The sequence below is a fragment of the Lissotriton vulgaris genome, chromosome 2_1 (genome assembly GCF_964263255.1).
Source record: "Lissotriton vulgaris chromosome 2_1, aLisVul1.2, whole genome shotgun sequence".
In the NCBI taxonomy this organism is placed as follows: domain Eukaryota; kingdom Metazoa; phylum Chordata; class Amphibia; order Caudata; family Salamandridae; genus Lissotriton; species Lissotriton vulgaris.
This window is the reverse complement of record NC_141687.1, coordinates 793,674,331-793,701,285: the sequence shown is the minus strand read 5'-3', so window position 1 is coordinate 793,701,285 and position 26,955 is coordinate 793,674,331. Positions and strand designations below refer to the sequence as shown.

The 26,955-nt window shown below is 46.9% G+C and overlaps 1 protein-coding gene across 1 annotated transcript in view; it reads left to right on the top strand.

Moving 5' to 3' along the window:
* Positions 1-26,955, top strand: part of CHRNA1 (cholinergic receptor nicotinic alpha 1 subunit) — a 171,789-nt gene that overhangs the window by 75,052 nt on the left and 69,782 nt on the right. The window contains exons 4-6 of the mRNA XM_086956170.1: positions 7,498-7,607; positions 8,223-8,418; positions 14,995-15,232. Of these exons, the coding sequence (XP_086812296.1) occupies positions 7,498-7,607; positions 8,223-8,418; positions 14,995-15,232 (544 nt within the window). The remainder of the gene's footprint in view (positions 1-7,497; positions 7,608-8,222; positions 8,419-14,994; positions 15,233-26,955) is intronic.

Below are 26,955 nucleotides of genomic sequence, written 5' to 3'. Positions count from 1 at the left end.
TGATTTTGCATCCTTTACTGTTCCTGTATTTGTAAGTTGTCCGGACCTGGCTAAATATCAAATCCTCTCTACTGCAAAGCAGAAGTTACAAAATATTTTCAAAAACCACATATAAAGAAGAATAATGTATCTTATTAATTTCTTCGGCTTGTCCAACATCACCATTTGGAAAATATGGACACATTGACAGATTTACTAACAATTGGAAGGGTTTGCATCACAAAAGTGACGCAAACTCAGCGCAAGGTGTTGTATTGGGATTTAATTGCCCACAAATTAAAGTGGCCCTAAAACAACACAAATTTGTATTATGTGCCTTTTTGCACTACTTTGCATCAAGGTGACGTATCATGGGGAGAGAGTGACACAAATCAGTGCAGAGTGTTGTATTGGGAGTTACTTTACTTTCATTTTTTAAATTTATTTTATTGTAAAAGAGAGAAAAAACAGATCAGACAGTGTGGTCATGGCAATAAATACAAATACGAATACGAAGTACAGATTTCATAAACAATGAACAGCAGCATGAAAAAAAAAAAGCAAAAACAAGCAATAATAAATACATCATAATTGACAGTATAATGGGGGCTAATAAGGCTAGGGAATCAAAGAATTAAAAAAACACAAAAAAAAACGTATAGTTCATGGAGCACCAAAACAATCCAGAGTATTAATTTAACCATCCCTCCACCGGAGCCCAGATCTTACATGCTAGCTTCCACCTTCGCCTACCGTTTAAGTTAAATACTGAAGACTCCAATTTATAGATAGCTAACAACCTAGCTCTCCTGTTAATGAATGTAGGAGCTTCAGGGCTAAGCCATTGCGACGTGATGCAAAGACGAATCATGGATATGGCTAGGAATAGAAAGGCAGACGAATACCAAGAATTTCTAGACACCCCCGAGTCTTCAACCCCCATTACCACCATCTCTGGGGACAATGAGCATGGAACATGGAGCGTTAAGTTAATAAATCGCTCGACCTCAGACAAAAAATCGCGAAGACTCGGACAGGAATAAAACATGTGTATTGCATCTGCTGCATGCATGCCACACCTTGCACAGTGATCACCCTTTCTGCATCCCCATTTCGCTATTTTTGCAGGCGTGTAATATAAATCAAATACTGCCATGTAGCTTTGAGTTTGGAGGCTTCCAGAGACTAGCACCTTGCTAGCTAGCTCCAATGCTGGTCTCACATTGACCCCGGTCTTACCAAGTTTACCTTCCCATTTAAGATTCTGCGACTCGAGATCGTCCGGGAGACTAGATAACAATTGATAAAAAGTCCAGATTCTGGCCTTTTTCTGAATCAACTCAAAGATCGGGTAGTTGTCTAACATAAAGGGGGATACCCTGAGATGTTTAGAGACAAATAGGAAAGTACTTGTCCGGCCCCAACTAAGTCCCCTATGACTTGGATACCGAGTGCCTGCCATCTAAAAATAGTTTGATCTTGAAATATACCAGGCAGGAGGCTGGCAGATTTAAATGGCGTGTAAATATTTACGTTAGGGATAGATAGTTTCCGCCTAATCTTTTGCCATATTGAAAACATAGAGATGGCCACCTTGAACCTGGTCTTTTTAAAGTAGTTCAGTTCCAAAACTTGTGTTAAAATGCCCTTGGCTCCTGAGCCGAGACCCAGCTCATAGATAGTAGGCCTATTACATGGTTGAACCTCCACCCTATCCCCAAACAATGGTACTCCCAATGATTGCAACATCACAGACCAGTAGTAATATACCAAGTCAGGTACTGCCCAGCCGCCCCTATCACGCGGAAGACAAATCCACTTTGCTGCTCTACGGGACCGACGGTAGCCCCAGAGAAACCTGTGACAAATCCTATTGGCCTTTACCAGGCTTTTATGCGATAGCTCTAGAGGAATTGTCCGAAAGAGGTACAAGAATTTTGGGAGCACCAACATTTTGAGGACATTACAACGAACATAGAGAGAGAGATGCAGGTGATCCAACCATTCTAACTTGGTATTGTATTCACCGCCTCGACCAGCTGTAAGATGTTCAATTCCGGAATGGTGTCTACAGTGGCGGTAATTTTAACTCCCAAAAATACTGCATCGCTGACTACTGGGGCGTCGGAGTACGGCATATTTGGTGTTTGTATTACCTGAGTTTTTGCTACTTTATGCTTATATCCCAATACTAATCCAAATTGCTCCGCAGCTGCTTTGAGAGCCGGAAATGCAGAAGGGACGTCTGATGTTATGACAACAATGTTGTCAGCGTACGCTAGCGCACGATACTCTATACCGTTAATACTAAATAATAATAAAGACATTTGTTAAGCGCACAGCAACCCAGACGGGGTGTAATAGGGAGGATCCCCAGATATCCTTCTATTCTGCTCAGAAACGGATCTATATATAGGGCAAAAAGCAAGGGTGAACACGGGCACCCTTGCCTAGTGCCTCTACTGATGTCAAAGTACCCCTGCTCCTGACCAGAAATGCGCAGCGCCGCTACTGGAGAGGTATAGAACGCCTGTATTGCCTGAATGAACCAGTTGCTAAAACCCTTCCACCGAAGCACAGCCCACAGGAACCCACAGGAGACCCTGTTGAACGCCTTCTCTGCGTCCAACAGGATCATTCCGAGGGGGGTGGTCGTGACCTGGGCCCAATCCAGAAGGGCGATGGCACGCCGGACATGGTCCGCTGTGTCCCTTCCGGGGATAAAGCCATGTTGACGCAAGGATACCAATGGAACAATCACCTCTAATAGCCTGGTTGCCAACATTTTAGAGTATATCTTACTATCGCTATTTATTAAGTAGATAGGTCGATAAGATGACGGGCTCAACTCAGGCTTGCCATTTTTCTTAAATAACACAATTGTAGTTTGGCGCCAAGAGTCAGGAACAGTGCCTTTCTGCGCGGCCCTAAGTGTTGTAAGTCCAGACGAACCTCCCCGAGAAAGGTCTTATAAAATTCCAAGGGGAGGGCGTCTGGTCCTGAGGCTAGGGCTTTTATGGCAAGTTCAACCTGCTCCCAAGAGATGGGGGCCGATAACCATTCATTGCACTCAGGAGGGATCTTTGAAGTATCCAATCTCAGCAGAAATCCCTCAATATCAGACTCCCACTGAGTGTCTCTGCAATTTTCAGTATAAAGTGCTGAATAAAATGTCTGGAAAACATCAGCCACACCCTCCTGAGTGTCCTGCACCACCCCAGCTTCATCCAGAATTTTAACACCTTGGCTGCTAGGTGTTTTCCCCCCCTGTGCTGGAAAATGCACTTAGGCTGCACTCATGACGAGCTCAGCTCGTCATCAGCACAGCTCAACTGTGCATCATGACGAGCTGAGCTCGTCATCAGAATCGAAAGGGTTAATAACACACCCCTGTACGTTTTTCTGTTGGAGCATCTTGGCCAGGACCCTGCCGGAGTTCTCTCCATATTCAAACATTGCTGTGCGATATTGCAGGTATTTAATAGCCAGATCCTGACAAAAGGACTCCAAGAGTTTGGACTTAGATATTGCAACCTTCTGCTGGGACTTTTCTATGTGAGACTTACTCTTAATTCTCGATATTAGTTCTAATTCTGCAGGCCTGAGCTCCTCCATTTGACTCTTGACGAGCTCCTGACCTAACTTCCGACGATAGGCTGCAAAACTCTTTGTCTCGCCGCGAACTGTGGCTTTTAATGCGTCTTAAACCATATGGTCAGACGCTGTACCCCTATTGATATCCAAGAATTTGACTAGCAACTTTCTCTTGTGGACTCAATATGTCTCATAGAACAGAAGTTTTCTTTCAAATGTCCAGACCCTTGAAACTCTGGTTAAATGAGACCAGGGGCACTCTACCACCAATGGATTATGGTCCGACAAGATTCTGGGTGACACAGAGATAGAGGCAATTTCGGCTGTCTATTCTGACATAAAGAAATAGTCCAGTTGAAGCATTTTATTGTGAGGGGCAGAATAATACGTATACCCATCATCATTTTCATTGTGCCGCTGCCATAAATCCGTTAAACCGTATTCTTGCACTAACGTTTGTAAAGCGTTAAACACTCTGGGTTTCCTACCAGTATACTTGGAACCTGCTGAGAGATTAAAACTGCTCAGCAAGTTAATATTCATGTCTCCACAAACAATCAGAGGAGAGGGCCATATAGCTAATTCAACATTCAAGTGCTTGAGCACTTCAGGGTCGTCTAAGTTTGGCCCATAATTCGTACATATTGTTAATGGTCTATTAGCAACTAATATTTCAGCGATAGCCCACCTACCCATCCTGTCCTCATGGACCTTAGTGCAGATACCCACTCCTCGCTTCATTAAAACAGCAACACCCCTTATCATAGAAGATTGTTTAGAACAAGCAATTAAATCATAACCTGGCAATTTTAAACAATCACGCCTACCCCAGGGTATATAGGTTTCCTGTATACATAATACATCTAGTTGCATAACATTCACTACCTTAGAGAATAACGAGCGTTTTTTGGGGTCATTAAGCCCACAAATGTCCCATGAACTTAAAATAAGTTTACCCCGCCCCATTGAGACAGAAAAATAAATTTCTTAAACCTGACTGTGCATTTTTAACTTTACTAAGCACAAAAGTTAATTTATAACAATCTTGATCAATTTTCAAGCCACGACCCACACCGAAAACCAACACCAAAATGAGCTTACACCTCCCCCCATACCCACCCCTTCCCCTTAAACTACCCCCCATCCTCACCCCGCTCACCCACCCCCTACATACCCCTTAGCAGGCAACAATTCCTAGGTCCTTGTGATGGAATGAGCCAACAGCCTGTTCTCACCTGGACCCCCTCACCCCCTCGAGATTATAACTGAAAGAATAGAGTCGATAGCAGTGACTTTAAGGACTTAGAAAAAAGAAGAAGAAAACTATACAGGAGTAACCCCCACTGCAATGGGCTCAGCACAGCTCTTCTCATAGGACCCCACTGAGAGTAATGCCACAGTGAAAAAAAACAAGACCCATACCCGTCTAACTATATAGTACCCAGATACTCCCTGGCCTGGATTTCAGAAAAAAAGAATTTGGTCTGGCCCTGATAAATTATTTTCAATTTAGAGGGGAAGAGTAAAAAGGCTTGAGCCCCTTTTGACTGGAATGGGGATATCAGCTGACGGAGCTGCCACCTCCGCTCAACTGTTGCAGGGCAAAAATCGGGGCGAACAAAGAACTCACAGCCTTTACCAACTCTTTTCCTATCTGGTCTGGCTAGGTCGTAGATTTTCTCTCTAGCCAGGAAATTATTAAGGCATATCAGAATTGCTCATGGTCTATCCTCTGCTTGTCCAGATTTCTGCCTCTGTTTGAAGGGAAACCGATGTGCACGTTGCACTTCGAGCACCCAATCCCATTGGTTTACTTCGGGAAATGCCTCTGTGAAGAGCTCAACCACAAATTGCCTAGCATCCCCTCCTTCATAACCCTCAGGGACCCCTAAAATCCAAAGATTATTTCTCCTTGCCCTGTTTTCTAAATCAGTCAGCTTCCACAGAATGTCGTCCTTCTGAGCACCAATCATGTCAGTTACAGCAGTCTGCGTTGCTAGGGCATCCTCCAAGTTAGAAATCCTCTACTCGGCCTCGCCAATTCGGGCAGCTATGTCAGTACAGGTTTTGGCCACTCTGCGGATAGAGTTCTGAACTCTGCGACAGGCCCCCTGCATTCGTACATTCTCCTGCCGGGACTCTTCTCCATGCGCCATCATACTCTGAAAGATAACGGCAAGAGTTATCACTCCTGGCGGTAGCTCTTCCTGATTGAATGAAGGATTCTGGCCCCTTGCTACAGTACTCGCCCATGAACTAGTTTGTACAGATTGGGGACTGTCCCAGGATAAGGAACCAGAGGCAGCGGAGACCTTGTTAAGTACCTCCTGATTCTTTAGATTATTATCTTTCAATACTGTCAACGGACTATGGGGGGAGGCTTCATTGCAAAGGACCTCATTCAGCCGCCAGTCCCCGACATCGCTGCCATCATCTGTCCAATCTCTGTCAAGGTCTTCCTCGTCATCCATTGAGAAACCTGTATGCTCAGAGAGAGAGAAGAATGTGTCTCCCCCCTCAGGTTCCCTGGAAGACTCACCCCCGTCAGCAGAACCACCAGAGGCGATAACCTTAAACTCAGGGAGGTTAACAGGAGAAGGAGGATGTAAAATATCTGAAGCTAGATTACTCTCCTTGGAAAAGACTACACCTCCCATAATCCCACTTGCAGGAGACCTGAGCACAGGCTGTGGGACACCAGTTAAACTTTCAATCTCCAAGCCAACCTTCACGGGACTCTTTGTGACCCCCTGCTGTACTGTATGTCCTGAACAATCCTGCTCCGTTATAGAAACCAGAACAGCCCCCCCATTCACGGGAGGGATAATGCCCTCTGCAGGTGCTTTTGCTCCACTAGCAGCATGCGGTGGAGTGGAGTGCACCTGGCTGCCGCTGATACCGGCCGATGCTTTGCTTTTGGCATTCTTGAAGAGAGCAGGCATGGTGTACTTCGGTTTGCTGATCGCCGAGGCGGCAGTAGAGGCAGCAATTGCGGCTGAGTTATGATTCCGCATGCCATCCACAACGACGATGGTGTCACCCTCCTGCGAGGCTCTAGAGTCAGAATCTGCCATGTTGTTCAGACGGGCGTTGGCAGCGGATCGGGCCCTGGCGGCTGCGGTAGCAGCCTTAGCTGTAATCTTCGGGCCATAGTAACTCGGAGGCGATGACTACATAAAGACGCTGCCCAGCAGGAAGAAGCCAGTAAGTGCAGCAAGGGGACACGCCAAGTTCTGTGCGATATCGCACTCGGGGAACTAGCAGAGCTCAATAAAAATCGCAGCATTCAAGCATACGGAGCATGACCACCTCAATTCAACCTGCGGGCGTCATGAGATCGCTTTCAGAGGAGGTGAAGACGCATCCAGGTAAGGTGGGCTGACTCACACAGCCGAACGCTCGGCCGCCAATTTGCCTTGTGTCGCAGAGTTACTTTACTTTCAAATGCAGAACCTGCACTGGAAAGTAGGACTACAAAAACACAAAGAATGAGTTTGAATGACTTTATTTCAAGGTGGCATACCATGGGTTAGAGTTGCTAACACTTTTCACTGGATTGTTTCACAAAAGTGATGCAAACCAGTGCAAAGGGTTATATTGGGATTCACTTTTCAGTGCAAAACAAGTTTTGTGCTGGAAAGTAGCTCTACACTTTTTTGCACTACTTTGCAACAAGGGGACATATCATGAGTAAGTATATGGTCCTACCCCACACAATTACTCGTTGATTATTATGCAAATCGCTACCTACTAACATTAGTAGAATGGGATTTGCATTGAAAAATTATGGCTCTTCGAGGCAGGCATAGAGTTTGTGGGGTTTAGGTTATGAGATTATATTTATATTTTATGTTTGGTTATACAATATTTTATTTTGAGAAGTGTTATTAGTAAATATTTTAATTGACTAAATATTGTCTACAGAAATGGAGAGATATTAATCTAACATGGAATCCAGACGAATATGGAGGCATTAAGAAAATTCGCATTCCCTCTGGTGATATTTGGCGCCCGGACCTTGTTCTGTACAACAAGTGAGTCGGAAATATTTATAGGGTACCACAACAGAGTATTCATTATACGTCAGTGAAAAGGTGAATGCAAATAATTCTCTTGTGCATGAATGGAATGTTCAAGGCTACTCAGGATGACATTGTAAAAACATTATGTAGTGAGGGTGTAATTTGATTAAATATTATAGGCGTAATAATCATAAAGTTACTTATGAGCATAGTGTTTGTGCCTGCTAACAAGCTCAGAAGATACTCTAATAATGCTCTCATACTGTACCACTTTTAATGTATCTGCTGTCATCAGTTGAGTTTCTCTTCTGCAAACAGTGCGAAACAGGAAATGGTTGTTGCCATTTAATTCCTGTGCAAAGGTTTGTGTGTTCAAAAGTGTGCCTTAATCAACATCTTTGAATGTGATGGTTAGTAGTTTTTGTTGGGAAAGTCATTGTCAGCGCTGGCAGTTGCAATTGGTGGTCCAAGCTGCTGTGGCCTACTACGAAGGACCGGCCCTTATTGCTTTACAAATTAAGCACTCGGTATACAGCATTCTATGTATTACGTTCGGAAGCTAAATATATTACATTTTATTCTACAATAAATGTGAATCCTAAAAATGATTTTGATTTTTTGTTTCAGTGCTGACGGTGATTTTGCCATTGTGCAGGAAACCAAAGTCCTGTTGGACTACACCGGGATGATCACCTGGGCACCACCGGCTATCTTCAAAAGCTACTGTGAAATTATTGTTACACACTTTCCCTTTGACCAGCAGAACTGCAGCATGAAGTTGGGCACTTGGACATATGATGGTACATTAGTCGTTATCAATCCGGTAAGGCATTTTAATAAATTATCTAAATCAAGTAGCACTAAGAAATCAGCACCAACAGACTTTTACATCAAAACCCCAAAAGAAATCAAATCTTTCGATGTAACGTGTGTCTTAAATGGGTACTCGTGATTATCGGCTTGGAGAAGCCAACTTCCTACAAGTACTTATGATCTTTGAGGCAAAGTGAATGCCTAAAAAATGCGTGCATGAGTACGTTTAATTTTAGAAGCATTTTGTAAAAAAAAAAAAAACATAATTTTATTGATTTTGCAATATAGGACAACGTACAAAAGGCAATAATCAGTGTCGATAATAACTGTGCATCACTCCTGGCAGCAGCGAAAGGCAAAACAGCACGTGCATATAAGATATACCGATACAGTTTCACAGAAAATAAAAAGGAGCAGTGAACCGGTCAGCGCAGAACTCAAGCAATGTAGAATAGGCACAAAGTACATTATAATAGCATATGATGTAGGTAACAGTCGTGGCATAAGCAAGAATAAACTGTACATTGTCACATCAAATCTAGTCTCCATTAAATAAGAAATATAAAGATAACCAACTCCCCCCACCCCCCTGTTCAAATTTTAGAACCATAACTGTTAGATGTGCACTTTCAGAAAAGCAGCTCAATATTCCATTTTGGGGAGGGGTTCATCCGAAGTGCACTAAAAACATTGATTTATAAGTTAGAGAATGTGAAAATCACTTACATCAAACTATTTAAGAACTTTGTGAACAGTGTAAAAGTCGTCAGTCCCCACTTCAGGTCTTATTTATGAAGCTCTATTTGCCTTAATAATGGTGGTTTGTTACTTTCATAGGCCTAGCATGGTTACATTAACCCCTTTGATGCGGATGACAAAGCCAGCTCGTCATGGGCGTTACCTCGGCTGCGCGCATGACGAGCTGGCTTTGTCACGTAACCCGCGATTTTCAAATTTCAGTGCGCAGCGGGAAAACCCGCTAGCGCGCATGCGGTTAAAAGAAAATGTTCAAAGTATCAGGCGGGTCAAGTAATAATGCACATCCTCATGATTCTCAAAGTTTACAGTGAGAGTGAAGGTACCCATAAGGTCTCCTCCTTCATTGCAGCATTTTCAGCTGTCCATGCCCTTTCATCAAGACGCAGCCTCCTAGTTCTTCTTGGTCCTCTGCACTTCTTTTTCAAGAATATCTGCACTGTCTGTGCATTCACTGCACAACTATACAGAATGCAGATCCGTGCAATTAATTTCAAAACATACCATCTTGTGTGTGTATATGTGTGTGTGTGTGTGTGTGTGTGTGTAAATACGCATATATTCACTGAAGAAACCCAGTAAAAGTATAGTCAAAACTTAAAAACCCTGAATTTCACCAGTTATAACCTGCTACACAAGCCTTAACTTGCGGCCTACCATCAAATCTGTAACTCACACTGCTCATGACCTCACAGATGATGGCAACAGCCATCAGAAATGGCATCAGTGACATCTCTGATGACATTACAAATCACTTTACGTTCACATGGATACATAATTTTTTTTGTTTCAGTATATTTTTATTAATTAATTAATTTGTAAGTTAATTTTTTCATTTTTCAATATTCTGATTTCTTACACAGCCCACGTAGGGGCGAGTTAAGGTTTTGGTGGTAGGTAGGGGCGTAAGTTATGGTTTGATAATGCAGTGCGAGTTCATGGTCTGAAGATAGAGATTTTTTAAACGTTAGAGGTGCAGCTAACAAATGGTACTGATTAGAATAAAATGTTTAGGTTTTGTTTAACTTTCAAGGATAGATTATTGGTGAAGCAATGGACAATGGTCTGGATCACTGGAATTTGGAAATGTTGAGCTGCAGCATTTATTGCATAACTCTGTCTTTACTTCTCTTGCTGCCTAATATGCAGATTAAAAATATATATATGCTATTCATAGCTGAAATAAATCACAATAATATTGTCAAAGAATAAATTGCATAATTTGCATTTTCTTGTGTGTTGGTCAGCGGATGAGGGGTCTTCTCTGTATCTGTTAGCATGAAGGAAAAAAGGTATTATATTTGTCCATGACATCTAAATGAAACTCTTCCATCACTATCAATCTTAAAATATTCATGGCAATGTTGTTCTTGTATATGATTTTTGTGTCCTTAATGCTGAAGACACCTGACGAGAGAAACCGTTGTATTTCAAGACCTACTATGGGGAAAGGGTGCCTCTCACTCTCCACCTCCTCCACATAGATATTTATAATGGTATTTATTATATTTACATCTAAGAGACTAAGGGCCAAATGTACGACCATAGCATGTTGCGACTCACAAATTGCGACAAATTGCGTGTCGCAGTTTGACTCACTAATTGCGACAAATTGCGTGTTGCAGTTTGCGAGTCGCAAAATGTTATGCACAACAATGTCGGAGATACTGTTTGCGAGTCCCAATGTTGTCGCAAATTGCATGCCTCATGAATAATAATGAGGCTGTCGCAATTTGTGACCCCATTGGGAATGGCTAGCACTCTCAGTGATGGTGGCCTGCTGGGGTCAGCAGATCACCACGTCTGGGATCGCTTTGTCAATAAGATTTTTTTTTTAAATGCTGCCCGTTTTCCGTGAAGGAAAACGGGATGCATTAAAACAATAAAAATGAAACTTTTCAGTTTCATTTTTTAAGGGCCGGGCGTAGTCCCTGGTACCACTGCCTGCCCTTAATAAATATGTGTGCATGCATTCTAAAGGGGAAGGGGTCCCCTAGGTACCCCTTTCCGTTTGTGAGTGCCTTACCACCCTTCTGAGAAGGGTGGTAACCTGCGTGGGTTATGCGACCGCAATTGTGGTTGCAAAACATTCATACATGGGTTCTGGACTCGCTATTAGGAAGGGACGCCCTTGGCACGCCCCTTTCTAATCGCAAGTCGCTAACCCTATTTTGCGAGTCGCTAATTGATTAGCAATTTGCAAAATAGGGTTAGTACATTGGCTACACGTTTTTTGGGGTCGCAAACGGGCCTAAAACCCCTTTGCAACCCCAAAAAAACTGTCATACATCTGGCCGTAAAATCTCTGCTCTTCTCCTCTCAGCCAATTGTTAGCCCTCAAAACTCCCATCTGTAGACCACCTTCTGTGTTTTTTGACCAACTATATACAGAAAGGAGATATGATCACATACTCGCCACAATTTTTACACTTCCAGTTACATGTTTTCTGCTCAATAACTCAGGCACATTCAAAAAATAATTATAAATGAAACACAATCTTATACAAAGCATGATTTTTTTTAAATGTCTCAGGAAGCCGGTCTAAAGTTTGGAATAGAAGATACATAGATCTGTGTACTGCGCCCAATTGCCCAAAAAGGTTGTGCATATTGAATATCAAATCCAGATAATCAGGGCATACAAATATCGAAGACAAAATATTTAATCTAAAATATTAAAAGGTATTCAAGTGTAGTTTCTCTATACTTAACTCCACACATATGTGCCTTGGTGATATATGTATTTTCAAGGATTCTAACCACTCAATAACTCAATAATCACTACAATTAAAGGAATACAGGGATGTAGGTTTCAACCCAAGGCAGCACTACAGAAAAACAGCTCTATTTAATGTGATAAAAGTAAGTGGGAGTAACTCTTAATGTAGAAGTTTGTGGAAACCAACATTATAGCCTTATAGCCCGCCGTAGAGGGCTTTACAGGCTATTAAAGGCCCTCTTCAGCGTTAAAGGCCCCGAGCTGAAGGCGAGGGCCTTTAACAAGGGAGAGGGACTTTAATAGCGGTATAGCCCATCTACAAAGGGCTATAAGGCTATTAGAACATTCTGTCACTAGAGGACAGAATGTTCTAACAAAAAAAACAAAGCCTTTTGGGAGCGTGAGGGGATTGGAATCCCCTCAGGTTCCCTGAAGCCTTTAATCACAGCCAGAGCTGTGAACAAAGAAACATTGGAATGTTGTAGGGCCAGTATTATACCAGCCATTATAAGCCCAGAGCACTCCATTGTTTTCAATGGAGCTCCCAACATTCCAATGTTCTAATATCCTGTATGGAATGATGAAAAGTCAGTAAACTCTATAACATTCACTCGGTGCTCCTTTTCATGGATCGGTTAAAAGTCAGTTTGACTCACAAGTTCACACAGTAAGATAATGTTCAAAGGTAGTAAAGTTAGCTTTGGACTAACATGCTTATATTAAGTTTGCCCCTTTACAGAAGTGGGTGCATCAGTACTGCCTTCAAGGAGGGTTCGTGGTGTCAGACAGGTGTGGCAGGAGGATATGGTGGAATGAGATTGTGGAAATTAAAAATTTATGAGCAGGTTGAATCACTAGCAGGAGCTGGGAAGGTTGCATTTCAAGGCAGGAACTGCTGTTCATCACAATCCCTTTCTTGCAACTCTTGAGTGGTAATGCTTTACCGCTGTGGACGTTACATGGACTTTAGCACATTGGTTTGCAGAATGTACATCCTGATAATCAGCAACAACCTTTTAGGTTGCTCATTTTATGACCAACCCTCAGTCACCACTAGACTAATGGGTCCCATTCTTTCTCTCATTCCTCTTATAGGAATCCAGGCAGGCCCTTAGCTTCAATGAAGTTCAATTTTGTCAGGACTTGGCAGCCATGCAAGGCCCCATAACAAGCAAGGTGTCCCTGGGAGTGGATGAAGAGGCTGCCTTTGTTGTATCTGGTTACTAGGTTCAGTCAGGAGAAAGCAATGGTGCCAGGCATCAGAGCCGTAGTCGGATTTTTGGTTATTGGTGCTTGGAATGAGGAAGGCCTTCTTCATCCAAAACTGGAACAAGGTTCAGTTTGGCCAGCTTGTCTTTATATAAGGGAATTACGTCATCATGTTGATGCAATTTCCAATCTAACCTATCCTCTTGTATACCGTGATTGTTGTTTTGGGGAACGCAAATTCACTGATCACACTTCCTCCTAATTCATATGTGTTATAGAATTTAATATAAGCTTGCTTTCGGTAGATCTGGAGCTCCTCTTCCCTCTTCATACTTTAACAATAGAAAAAACAATTGTTCTTCAGAAAAAGGCGGTAGCACCAAACTGGATTGAAAGCTAGTAGTCTGATTTAAGCGATCTTGAAACAACAGACCTTGTGGGTAAATTATCACCTTGTAGGACATATACTAACATGTATATTTAGGCCAGCATAATGATCCTGTAGCTATCCATATTCAGTGCTGGCCAACCAAGGAAATGGCTATTGACTGAATGAAAATACCAATATTCATCCTCTGATAAAACTGTCATGTAGAGAGACTATCTCACCGGACTATTTTGTAAATGTATAAGATTTATATGATATCACATGTATCTTTTTGATTCCGATATATATAGCTGGTGCCACAATTGTACTAGGAAAATATGGTTTTAATTCCAATTCATGGTTAACAAACCCTCTGGAGAACAGGAATCTAGGATTCCACGAAATCCTCTGGGCCAGCAAGCAAGGTTCGTGGCATATGGCCCTGCCAAGGAATCTACACACGTCCATAGTGCATCCCTTCAAAGAAACATGTTAATAAAATTGAAATGTTTTTTTCTCTATTAGTGGTCTAATTCCATAGTACCATATACTTTGGAAAAAAATAAATGTCCTATTAAATCTCATGTGTAGATTTTTCTCTCGTTTTTGCAAATCAAAAAGCACATTATAAAAAAAAATATATATAGGCCAGTCGACTTGCCACTTTCTGCATATCTTTATTTCGGGATGTCTTAGAATTTATGCAGAAAATATAACGAAAACTAGCCATGACAAACCATTGGCTTATATATAGTCGCCCACAGAGGGGCAGGATCGAACCTTGGGCCTCATTTATGAAAAGTGACGCATCGCTGCGTGAAAACAGCGATGCGTCACTTTACACTGCGCACTCCTTTCGACATTCCTGATGCGTCATATTTAATGTATGACGCATCATGTTGCAAGGAGTTACAGATACGTCAGTATTTCTGACGTATCTGTAAGCGCAAAAGTGACGCATTGCTGGAGTGTGTCACAAAAGTGACGCAACTCCAGCAATGCATCCTTTCACATGGGGAAAGCCCCATGTGAAAGGGCTTGCATCAGTCTTACACCTGCTGTGAGGCAGGCGCAAGATTTTGACGCAACAGCGTTCTAAAAGTGACGCAGTAAAATCTCATAGATTTCACTGCGTCACAATTACGAGGCTTTTTGCGGGGGAACGCCCCCTCTGCATACATTATACCTGACGCAGGTATAACGTGGCGCAGGGGTTTAAAAAATGACGCATCTACCTAGATGCGTCACTTTTTAAATATGGCGCAACGAGGCGCATTTTTTACACCGCTGGTGCGTCACAAAAAGTGACGCACCGGCGGCGCAAAACTGACGCAAGGCCTTCATAAATAAGGCCCCTTGCATTTATCTCTAATTAGTGTCCAAAATAAAAACATGTTTTATGGGTTCGTATAACCCTAAATGTTTGCTTGTGCCCCCATAAGCCTTTTCTGTCTGGTATACAAGCTTATATAACTTCAATTACAATTGACTGCTCGGTTAAGTTAATGAAACCCCTGTGTGATATTTAATTGCAGGAGAGCGATCGCCCAGATTTGAGTAGATTCATGGAGAGCGGTGAATGGGTTATTAAAGATTACCGAGGCTGGAAGCACTGGGTGTATTATGCCTGTTGTCAAGAAACGCCATACTTGGACATCACGTATCATTTCCTCATGCAGCGCCTGCCTCTCTATTTCATCGTAAACGTCATCATTCCTTGCCTCCTCTTCTCGTTTTTGACTGGCCTGGTATTTTACCTTCCCACTGACTCAGGTGAGTGTTCTTTTCATATTTCACAATATGCTTCTTGTGCAGTGAGTTCTGTGGACATGTTTTATATGCTTTACGCTTGTTTTATATGGTCTAAGCTTTCCAAAATGGCTGCTGAGCAGGTTCAATATGAGATAATGAGAGGTTACCTTAATGTATATTGCATGGTGCTTGCGTATGCCTTACTCTTTGATATCCAAAGCCTTACTTATCGGCTGCAATTGGAAGAGATAGCCAATGTGAGTGGTATTGGTAATGACACTTTCTAACCATGGCCGTACTGGGAACCCAAAGCAGTATGGGCAATTTTGTCAGCCTCCCACCCCCATTAAAATGATGGTGCCAATAATGCGTGAAAAAATGCAGTGAGCAGAGAGAAACAGTCAAATTATAACACTTAGGAATGGATTGACTGTGTAATGCTTTGGAATTTTTGTTAACAGTGCAAAAAGCTGTCCACGTCCGAGGGGCTGATAGCCCATAGCTGAAACAATTTATGTATATCAAGAAGCCAGGAGGCATGCCCTGATAAGATGGTCGCATGGACTTGCTAGCCATGAGCTCCCGCAAACCCCACTAAAATCCACTAGATTCCTGGGTCAATATATCTTTAAAGGTCCCGAGAAATGTATATACACCCCTGTAGCTGAATGCACACTTGGAATTGGTGCAGTGGGGGCAGGCTGCTGATGAAATAATGCAGCCATGCTCACATATTGAGCGAGAGATTTAAATTGGCAGAGGCCGCAGTCCTGTAAAAGTGCCCCCTCTATTTATGTATGTAGCCCAGCACATGATATATCCTGAGCCAGTGTGGGCCGAGGAGACCAACAGAATACACTCCGAAGAGTAGCGGAGTTAGGCTCAAAATTGCTGGAGCATGAGCCGTGGGACCGGAGAGGGGTGAACAGGTGGCTGCAGCACGACTCAGGAGACAGAAGCACAACAGGGAATAGGCTTGATCTTGAGAGCCCGCCTGGCACTGCATAATGAGTCCTGCGGGGGCAGGGCATCAGCTACTCTTGAGAAGGAGTGCGGAGATAAAAATGTCTGTTGTACAGCGTGGGACACAAACTGGAGTGGAGTGCAGCTGGTGGCAGCAGTTGAAGAGACCGGGTAGCCCGGTGCACTCGGAGGACAAAAGCATGATGGACATAGGACAAGGAGACAGCAGGGCCTCGGCTAGAGCACCTGAGGATCGGTGTAGTGAGGCCCGTAAGTTCTCCTATATTGCAGCAGGATAAACCACACAGTTAAGTCGGCAATGTATCAGCATGGGAACAGACCTAGATTGACCGAAATGCGGAGACCTAAAAAAGGTTGAGGTAGAAGTGGAGCGAATCCCTTCCTGATGTGCTGAACCCACGGGGACATAGATCTTGTCACTGACCAATCGAGGCAAACCCTAGAACACAAAATTTATTCCGTATTTTATAGAGGTCCAATTTCTAAGAGCAGATCTAGACAGTGTCGGTGAGAGAGCACAGGAGACCTAGCAAACCATAGAAGTCATGAAGCCAAATGTTAAGGAGCTCTAAGCTATCAGAGGCAACACATATCCTGGAGTCCAGAATGGAAGACTAAGAGGGTAGATCTCATAGGAACAACATCCAGTTTGTGGGTTTCCCGGAACAGTACTTGGAACAATGGATTAAAAATGCTTTGAGGGGGCGTGGCCAAGATGGCGGGGTGAGGAGTCGCTTTTGCCCGGAGCTCCCTAACCGGCCCTGGCCCTAAGCCTTCCGAATAGCTTGTTCTCCCCCCTTTCGGCACCGGACCGAGCGGGAAAGGTGTAGGAACCGGCCGAGCTGCTTCCGGACCGAATTCCAGCTCTGAGGTCGCCCAGGGAAGCCGTGGCCCGAGTGCAGCGCTAATCAAGCTCGGTGGCCGGGAGCATCGGCGGACGGTGGCCGAGGCGCGGCCTCGAGAGGACCTGTCCCCGACACCCGCCGCGGCTCGGAGCGGCGTTGTACAGGATAGCGACGGAGCGCTCAGAAGCCGCTGCAGTGTTGGGGGAGCCTGCGAGACGCCGGTGGGCCCTCCGGGAGGCCCCTCCCCTTGACACCGGCCCAGAAATAACTCGAGGCCGCGGCTGCGGCCTAGGCGGGAGGAGGCCCTGCGGACCGGAGGGTGAGTGACGCAGGGAGCTGAGACGGGTCCGGAGCCAATAACGACGGGCCCTGGAATCGGAGCCCAGCAGGACATCCCACTGGCTACACCAGGCCGAGGGCTACGTGCAACAGGCCCCGTGGACAGGTGCGGAGGAGGCCCGAGACCACGCTGATGCCGTGGGTGGCAAGGAGCCCAGCAGTCGAGCAGAAGCCGGCCGTAGACGCCCCGAGAGGTGAGGAGGGGGTCGACAGCCTACTGTGGTGCGCCGGACCCTTAAGAGACGCTTTGGGGACGACTAAGGGCTGCGGCGGAGGTCTAAGAGGAGGGAGCCCGAAGGAAGAGCTGGGTCCTGCGGTGCGGGGACCAGGCCATGTGGTCAGCAATGAGGGTCTAGGCCCAGCACATGCCTGCTGTGCAGCCGAGGAGGGGCTGAAGTACCCAGGCTGAGGAGGACGTTCCTGGGTACCTCAGGGTCCTGCAGAAGAGCACTACTGAGGAGGATCACGAGAGCTGCTGTGGCTGCGGGGGCCACTGAGGCCTGCTCTCCGAGGGGGAGCGGAGACAGAACACTTGTCTACGAACACCCTGGGTGTGAAGACTGGGAGCAGCCGAAAGGGTCCGGGCCTGACACTATCGAAGGGGCCCGCCTATACATGTAGGGGACACAAGAGATGATCTGGAGCAGGGATCTGAGCCGGCCACGCAGACTTATGGTTCCTGTGGTGACACACGCTGAGTGACCTGGAGGATCACTTACTGAAGGACCCCCAATGGTCGAAGAGGGGGGGTAGGAGGACGCCAGGTGGCCTCCCCGCGACCAAGGAGCACGGCCTACAGGATTGGGCGCGCAGAGAGCGCCGGCTGACCGCAGCACAGTGGACACTGGCACGGCCTGAAGGGTACATGCAGCTGCGGACTATCTGAAGTAGCGTACCCAGGATTGGAGCAAGAGAGACACCCCGACCCCACTAGGAGGAGGCACGTGGGGTTGGAGGCCAGAGGCTCGGTCTGGTGAAGTGCCCGTGGATAGCGAGGCTGCCCCGCGGACGAGATGGCGAATCAGAAATGCAGTAAGAGAAATGAGCGCACGCTTCCTGAAATGCTCGGCAGGTCCCAGGCCAGGGGGGACAGGAATCTACCTTCACCGAGCGCAGCGGGTGGCTCTCACTCAGCAGGAAGCGGTGAGTCTCCGGTCACCAGATCCTTTTTGGAATCTCTCTTCGGCACGTTGCGAGAAGATTTCCAGGCACTAAAGCAGGAAGTGGCTGGGGAAGTCCGCGAAATTCGGAGAGAGGTGGATGGCCTGGGGGAGAGGGTGGCCACGGTAGAATGCTCTACACAACGGCAGGACGAAGAAATCACGCAGCTACAACAAGAAGTACTGCGCCTGAGGGACCAGCAGTTGGACCTCCAAGCACATAATGAGGACTTGGAAAATAGGTCTCGGCGGAACAATATAAGGGTTCGCGGAATACCATCGGCGGAAGAGGGATCGGATGTGGCGGGCTACCCACGGGAGCTCTTCAGAGACATACTGGGAGAAGCAGCGGACTTTCCCATACGAATAGACAGGGCTCACAGAGTGGGGCCCCAGAGGCGTGCAACGGCCCCACCCCCGAACATACTGGCCTTTCTTCCAGATTTCCCGCTGAAAGAATGAATCATGGCAGAGGCACGGAAAAAACCCTCACTGTCCTTCCGAGGGCACCCTGTGGCCTTATATCAGGACTTGTCCGTTATCACCCTGCAAAAACGTAAGGCGTTTAAAATCGCCACAGACTTTCTAAAACAACACGAGACATCCTATTCATGGAGCCACCCTTTCCGCCTCATCTTCAAATGGAACGGTGAGATGCATCAACTGAGTTCTCTGCAGGACACGTGCGAGGTATTGGGGATCACCGCGGAGGAAGAGGAATCCGCCTCGCCACGTAGGAGACGTGCAACAGAGGGCGGGTGGCGCAGGGTCTCGAGGCGCAGAACATCGGTGGCATCCCAGTGGCCAAGCTCGCCCACCATCCGGGCCGACATGGCGAGCGCCATCCAAGCGGCATCCAGAGACACTGCTGTGCATGAGGGCGTCGCGTTGACAGCGTAAGACTGCTCCGGGGGGAGAACGACACTGCATTGCTGTTACTGCAGGCTTGGGGACATGGAGGGTGGGGAGGGAGCGGAGGGGGGAAGGTGTGGCTGGACGTCCACTTCGATACTCTACCACAGACTTGTCCGGTAAGGACATGGCTGGGACAATTTTTCCGAAGGTGTTGGGGGTCCGGGAGGGGTGGAGGAGGAGGGGGAGTTGGGGTGAAGAGAGGTGTACGGGGGACGGGAGAGTTGGGGAGTTGGAGGACAGTGGGGTTGGGAGTTGGGTTGGGGGTGGGGTAGGTACAGTCTGTCCAGTGCTCTTGACACATCGGCGAGGCCCCAACGGGGCACCTTTGGCTGTTAGGCCCACAGGCCGTTCCTTTATAACATGGACCCATTGCTTTTGCCACATCGTTCTGATCTATTATGGCGACCCTTAAGGTGGTGACCCTTAATGTCAAAGGGCTTAACAACCCCGTTAAGAGGAGGGCAGTCCTGTCCTTGTTAAAGTACACGCAGGCAGATATCTGTCTCCTTGCTCACACGGGATTGCCACCGACTACGGTCCCGCATATTCCCCACACAGTTCTTCTCCTCGAACACCACCAAAACAGCTGGGGTAGCGATCTTGGTGTCTAAATCCTTTAGGGGGAGGTACTACACAAGTTTGCAGAGCAGAAGGGGAGACTCTTAGCGCACAGGTTTAAAATGGGGGCCTTGACGTTTACCATTGGGACGATATACAGCCCGAACGAACATCAGGACCGCTTCCTTAGCTTGGCGTTAGTTGACATAACGGCGTCTCCGGACAGACACATTATTTTGGGTGGAGATTTGAACATGGTGTTCGACTCGGCTGTGGACAGGTCGGCTCAGCGTTCCCCACAGATGGGGAACTATCACAGTCCGTAAAGTCCCAACTGGTAGACCTGCATCTTCACGATCTCTGGCGCCACCTACATCCCACAGACCGGGACTACTCTTACTATTCACACGCACACAAGACATATGCCAGATTGGACCACCTTATAGTTACCGGACCGGTCCGCGATTTAGCCACAACGTCTGAGATGGGGGTCGTCTCTCTATCAGATTATGCGCCGGTCTCGGGGACCTTCTCTCTACCGGCGGACCGCGGGCCCCGTGGGGTTTGGCGCTTAAGAGACACACTCTTGCATAAAAAAACGGTGGTGCAGCGGGTTACAGGCGCGATCAGGGAATTCCAATCTCACAATGATAACACGGACACCTCTTTGGCGACCCAGTGGGCGGCACTTAAGGCGGTGGTAAGGAGAGAGTTCATTGCGATCTCCTCAGCAGAGTACAGGGAACGGCGACAGAAGCGGGACAAACTCACGCAGAAAGTCAGGGAACTTGAAGAGGTGCACTGTCGCACAGGGGCCCCCAGGATCTGGAAGCAGCTGAAGGCAGCGAGGAAACACCTGTTGTCCTTGGACATGGATAGGGCAGAATATGCGGCGCTGCGGCACGCTTATTACACGGGGGGAGATAGGTGTGGTCGCCTTTTGGCTAACAAACTCAGGGTAGCTCACAAACGCCACCGGGTGAAGGAGATTGCGGTGGGGGATAACGTGACGGTAACAGATGACACACAGATAGCCGAGGCCTTCCGTCGCTTTTATGCCGAACTATATGCGGGGGAGAGCCCGATGGCACAGGAGTCGGAGGACTACCTAGACACGGTCACCCTTTCGTCCTTAGCACCGTCTCAAACGGAATATCTGGAAAGAGAGATCCGGGTTGAGTAAGTGATTACTGCCATCTCTAAGCTTAAACATGGAAAGGCCCCTGGCCCGGATGGCTACACCGCACTCGTCTATAGAACGTTCAGTGCCACACTGGCGCCCATATTGACTAAGCTGTTTAACTCCTTCTCCACGCCGGGGGCTATCCCACCTGATCTTTTACAAGCCACGGTTTCGGTCATACCCAAACCGGGAAAGGACCGGACCCAATGCGGTTCGTACCGACCGATTTCCCTCTTAAACGTTGACCTCAAACTGTACACGGGAATTCTTGCGGCTCGTCTGGCGCTCCACCTGCAGGGTCTGGTGGAGCCGGACCAGGCTGGCTTTGTACCCGGGAGGCAGATGGTGGATAACACCAAGAGGGTGGTACATATCTTGGAAAAGGCCTCTCGGGTTCCCGGAGAAAGAATGCTACTGTCGGTCGACACTGAGAAGGCGTTCGACCGGGTGCACTGGCCTTATTTAGAGCGAGTAATGGAGAGGATGGGCATTGGCAAGAAATTCCGCTCCTTGGTGTTCAATTGCTACCGGCTACCGTCGGCAGTGGTGCGGGTAAATGGCTGCAGTTCTCAGAGGTTTGGCATTGAGCGAGGCACCAGACAGGGGTGCCCATTATCCCCACTACTTTTCGCTCTGTACATAGAGCCATTCGCCCAGAGAATACGGCAGAATCCGGACGCGACTTGCGTGAAAATGGGAGGGTATATTCACACGGTCAGCCTCTACGCGGATGACGTGATACTGACCTTAGAAGACCCGAGGCGTGCTTTGCCCGCGTGTATTGGCAAACTGGAGGCCTTTTCAAGAGTGGCGGGATTCAAAATGAATATGGGGAAATCAGCAGCACTAGACATCTCTCTGACGCCCGCAACAAGACAGGAGTTGCAGGGACTTTTCCCCATGCATTGGTCGGCCCGCCAAGTCCAGTACCTGGGTATCCTGCTGGCACCTACGCTGCAGGAAATGGTGACTGCTAACTATACGACCCTGGGGAGGAAGATTAAGGAGGAATTAGGGAGATGGAGTAAAGGCTTGATATCCTGGCTTGGTAGGGTGGCAGCGGTCAAAATGACGGTCCTCCCCCAGATCTTATATCTGTTCCGGGCGTTGCCGTTGCAACCTCCCAGGGGTTGGATCCAGCAGACACAGGCGGTCTTATCACGCTTTGTTTGGCAGGGCCGCAAACCCCGGATGAAGAGGACCCTCTCCACGTTGGCACCGGAGTCGGGGGGACTGGGTATCCCAGACCTACGCAAATATTTTCAAGCAGCGCAGCTGAGATACCTGGTGGAATGGAGCCGGTGGGAGTCAGACAAGCACTGGCTATTCCAGGACCAGGCGGTGGCGGGTCGTCCCTTACAGGAAGTGCCCTTCCTGCGTAGAACGCACCGCCCTCCGAACCTCTACGCGTCTTTTGTTACGCGGGTCCCGCTGAGGGTGTGGGACGTCACCAACAAGACCCACGATCTTACCACATTCCCCTCTCCGTTTACGCCTATTGTAGACAACCCGGATTTCACACCGGGGACTGACCCGGGAGCCTTCATGCATTGGCGAGCTGCCGGATGCAGGGCTCTCTTCCATCTGTACGGGGCGGACGGGGTCCTCCCATTTCAGTGTCTCAAAGAGGACTATGGGTTGTCCGAAACGGACAGGATGCGTTACTGGCAGGTGCGACACTGGGCTCTACAGCCACAGGTGCGAGAACCGGCAGATAGAAAGCTACTGCTGTACGAGAAATGGCTGGTGACACGCTCCTAAGACGCAAAGCTCATCACGGATCTTTATAAAATGTTACAACCCCCTCCCGTCCACTTTCATAATCCTGGCAGAGAACGCTGGAACAGGGAGCTGGGCAGGACACTGAGCCATAAAGAGTGGGACCAGATTTCATATCGCGCACGGCACTCCGCATATCATATAGGACTCACCGAAACATTCGCCAAGGTATCTACATACTGGTATTATACCCCGGAACGGCTGCATGAGATGAATCGGCATATTGATAATACCTGTTGGCGGGAGTGTGGGCAACCTGGTACACTGACACATGTCTTGTGGGAGTGCCCGCTATTACATCCTTACTGGAAGGAGGTGCTTGATGAGGTCGACGCCCACTTTGAGATAGAGTTACCCCGCCTCCCAGCATACGTCCTACTGGGCCTCCCTAATGGGTTGATGTACCCATTGAAATCCCGCAGGGGTAGACAAATTGCCATTGCACTGGGCTCGGCGGTTCAAAACATCCTAATACACTGGCGCACGTCCACTGTCCCGTCCACTACAGGTTGGCTCCACAGATTGTGGCATGTCCTAGGCATGGAGAAACTGTCACTCATGATGGCTGGGGAGGTGGAACAATTTGAGGAGCTGTGGCAGCCTTTCCATGCACTGCTAGCCACTGAATTCAAGGAACTCACCTGTCCAAGGTACCTGAGGTTACTAAGACTTACACCACCGATAGTCCACACTGCTTAACAATCAGAGGGTCGGGAAGCATGGGAAGGGAAGGGTGGGGGCAGAGTTATGTACGTTCGGCTGAACAGGGCACTTGATGGAGGGAAAGGAGGGAGGGAGGGGGGGCAGGGAGAGGGAGGTAGTTGGGGGGGGGTAGTTTCTTCAAAATGGGAAGGGTACTGATGGTTTATTTCTACCTCAGGGTGTAGTTTAATGTTATGCGCACGGGAGCGGAGCCTACATTGCCCCTACTTCAATTGCGGGGTAACTGACGCTACTTTGGAGATGAGCTCCCGGGTTTATAGCACTGATGCCATTACTTGAATGTCTTTTTTTTTCTATCTGTGTACTCTTTCTCAATAAAATACTTTAAACATAAAAACGCTATGAAACCCGAGGGCCTCTTCTGGGTCTTAGCCATGGAACAGGCACACAGTCCATGGTACTGATCCCACCACCGGGAGCTTGCCCCTTAATTATAGGGAAAGAAACATGCTTCTACAATGGATAGGAAAATGTCGAGAATTGAAATTTAAAGACCAAACCATTAGAGTGTTCTTGGATTATGCTAAAAAAGTGCAAGACTTGAGAAAATCTTTCATTGTGTTGTAAAGTAAGCTCAGAGCCATGAATGTAAAAAACTGCACAAGAGGCGCTCACTTCTTCACCACATTGGAGGATGTGTGAACTTGACTGGAGTGCAGGTACAGATCAATTTGTACTCTGACTCGCCACAGCCGAGTAGGCAGATGGGGAACGGGCAGACGCAACCACCGACTACGATGCTACCGCTAAAAGGTTTGTGGTGTAGTATGATGGCACTCTGGGGTTGGAAAACTCACATATTGGCACTAGCTCAATCGAAGACTCTATGGCAGATGGTGACCCATTAATTGGCTGACAGACTAGGAAGGTGCATTCCCAGAGTACAAGGAAAGGATAAAGCACAGCGCCAAAATGGAGTAAACAGGGGGAATGACACTATAATGAGATGGAGCTGAAGTACATGGATTGACGAGAGCAAACTATGGGTTGCACTATAACCAAAGAAGGCCCAATACACTATGCCCTCCTATTAAATATAATGAGCAACTATAATTATGCTGTACCGACAGGGTGCCTGTAGCTGATGTGGATGGGTGATAGATTGTGCTGTATGGAACCCTACATGGCTTGTAGGGCTGCATGATAGATACCTATGCGCCAAATGCTGATGACTGAGGTTCAGTTCATAGGGCCTATGACCAAATAATACCCTATATGGATGTCCCAATATGGTAGTCTGGAGATTTTAATTGTATACTGGATGGGGTAATGGATAGGCACCCACTGAGAGATTGTATGAAGCTGGGAATGCTCCGGAAAACACTGTCTGACATAGGTTGCTGGGATGTCTGGAGAGATCTGCATCCACACTAAATACTCTTCATACCACCCAACAGTACACAACACCTTAAGTTGATTATATGGGTTTCTGATCTCACATACACTCAAACAGAATGTGCAGGAGACATAGTACTTGGGCAGATTCCTATCTGATCACTCGCCACATAAGATAGCATATAAAGCTGAAGCACATAATATTAGAATATCATTGTGGCGTCCGAGCCCTGAACCATTTCGGGAATCCCATGTTCAGACAGGGAACAAGAGACACTATAGACACGTACATGGAACATAATTGGGAATTGGTAGACCATTGAGGAACTGATTGGAAGGCTCTTAAAGTGGTTCTAAGATGTGACTGTATGTGGATGATTTATGGGATCCGCAGACAGCTGCAATAAAAACCTGCAACAGGTGGGGGATCTCTTAAATGGTGTGCAGAACACTAGTTCTGCAGCCATGGACAACTTGAATGCACAACATGTGACGTGCTGGAGAGGTTCTGCCACATAGACTATAGGTGAAGCCTCCGTGCACATGGTGATAAGTCTGGCCGGTGCTTGCTGGGTTATTGGGAAGGAAAAGGCCTCCTCCCACTATTCTTGCCCTGTTGAAAACAGATGGGACTAGGGTGATAACTCAGAAGGCTTTCAATTATGCCATAAGGCGGTATCTCGGCGAGGTACATACAAAACACCCAAATCCCAGAAATAGGAAAAAGTGGGGCTTTTTGAGTGGACTTGCGGTGCCAAGACTCACGCTGGCTCAGGCCATGGAATTGGATATGGATTTGTGCCTCGAGGAGCTGCTAGAGGCTATAAAAGACATGTAGAGAGGTAAGTCTCCAGGAGCAGATGCTTTTTCATCAGTTATTTGGCATGTTTCAAGGAAGGCTTGCTGTGAGGCTTCTACTGATATATGTTGAGGCCAGGCAGGTGAGTAGACTGCCCGCACCTCTGAGAGAATTCATAGTATTCATGCTTCCAAAGCTAGATAGGAATTCTGAGGCACTGGGACCGCATAGACCTCTTTCCATGATAAATGTTGGCAGCAAAATATTGGCTAAAGTACTCGCTAATAGGCTATACAGAATGATGGTATGGCTGGTCCACAAAGATCAGTGCGGCTTCATTCCTGGGTGTGATACCCACATAACCCTGAGAAGGCTTATTCAGGTGCTTCATAAGACAGCAAGCAGGGATATGGAGGGAGCTTTGTTCTCCTTAGATATCGAAAAGGCATTTGACACATTGGACTGGACATTTATGGGTGCAGTGCTGGAGAGATTGGGAAATAGGATGTCATTTTGAAGTTGGGTTAAATTGCTGTATTCTGACCCTACTGCCAGAGTACATTCAGGAGGCATAGTATCTTACAAATGGATGGTGTAAAGGGGCACGAGACAGGTGTGTCTACTGTCACCTTACAGATTGCCTTAGTAGTTGCGAGATTTGATGGGGACCTGGGGCATTAGAATGAGCAAAAAACCATGTAGTATCAATGTACGCGGACAACACCCTTATATACTTAATGCAGCCTGGGTTTGCTGTACCCCACCTGCTGGTGGAGTTGCAACAGTTAGGGGATGTGTCTAGACTAAGGATCAACCGAGAGAAGACCTTACTGTTCCCCTGGCAGTATTGGTGACCCGCACGCCAGATGAACTACTGGATTTAGGAATGAGATGGGAAAGAAATGGTTTCAGGTGTCAGTTTCAGGGTGACACATGCTGAGCCGCAATATCATGCCTATAACATGGGGAGGATTGTTCCCGGTTAGATAAATCAATCAGATTCTGGAAATCTTTACCACTCTTGGTAATGCTAAGGGTGATATTGGCAACTATGATATTACTCCCAGAACGCTTATACACACTGCATAATTCCTTATGCCTGATCCATGGAACCACTTTTTGGG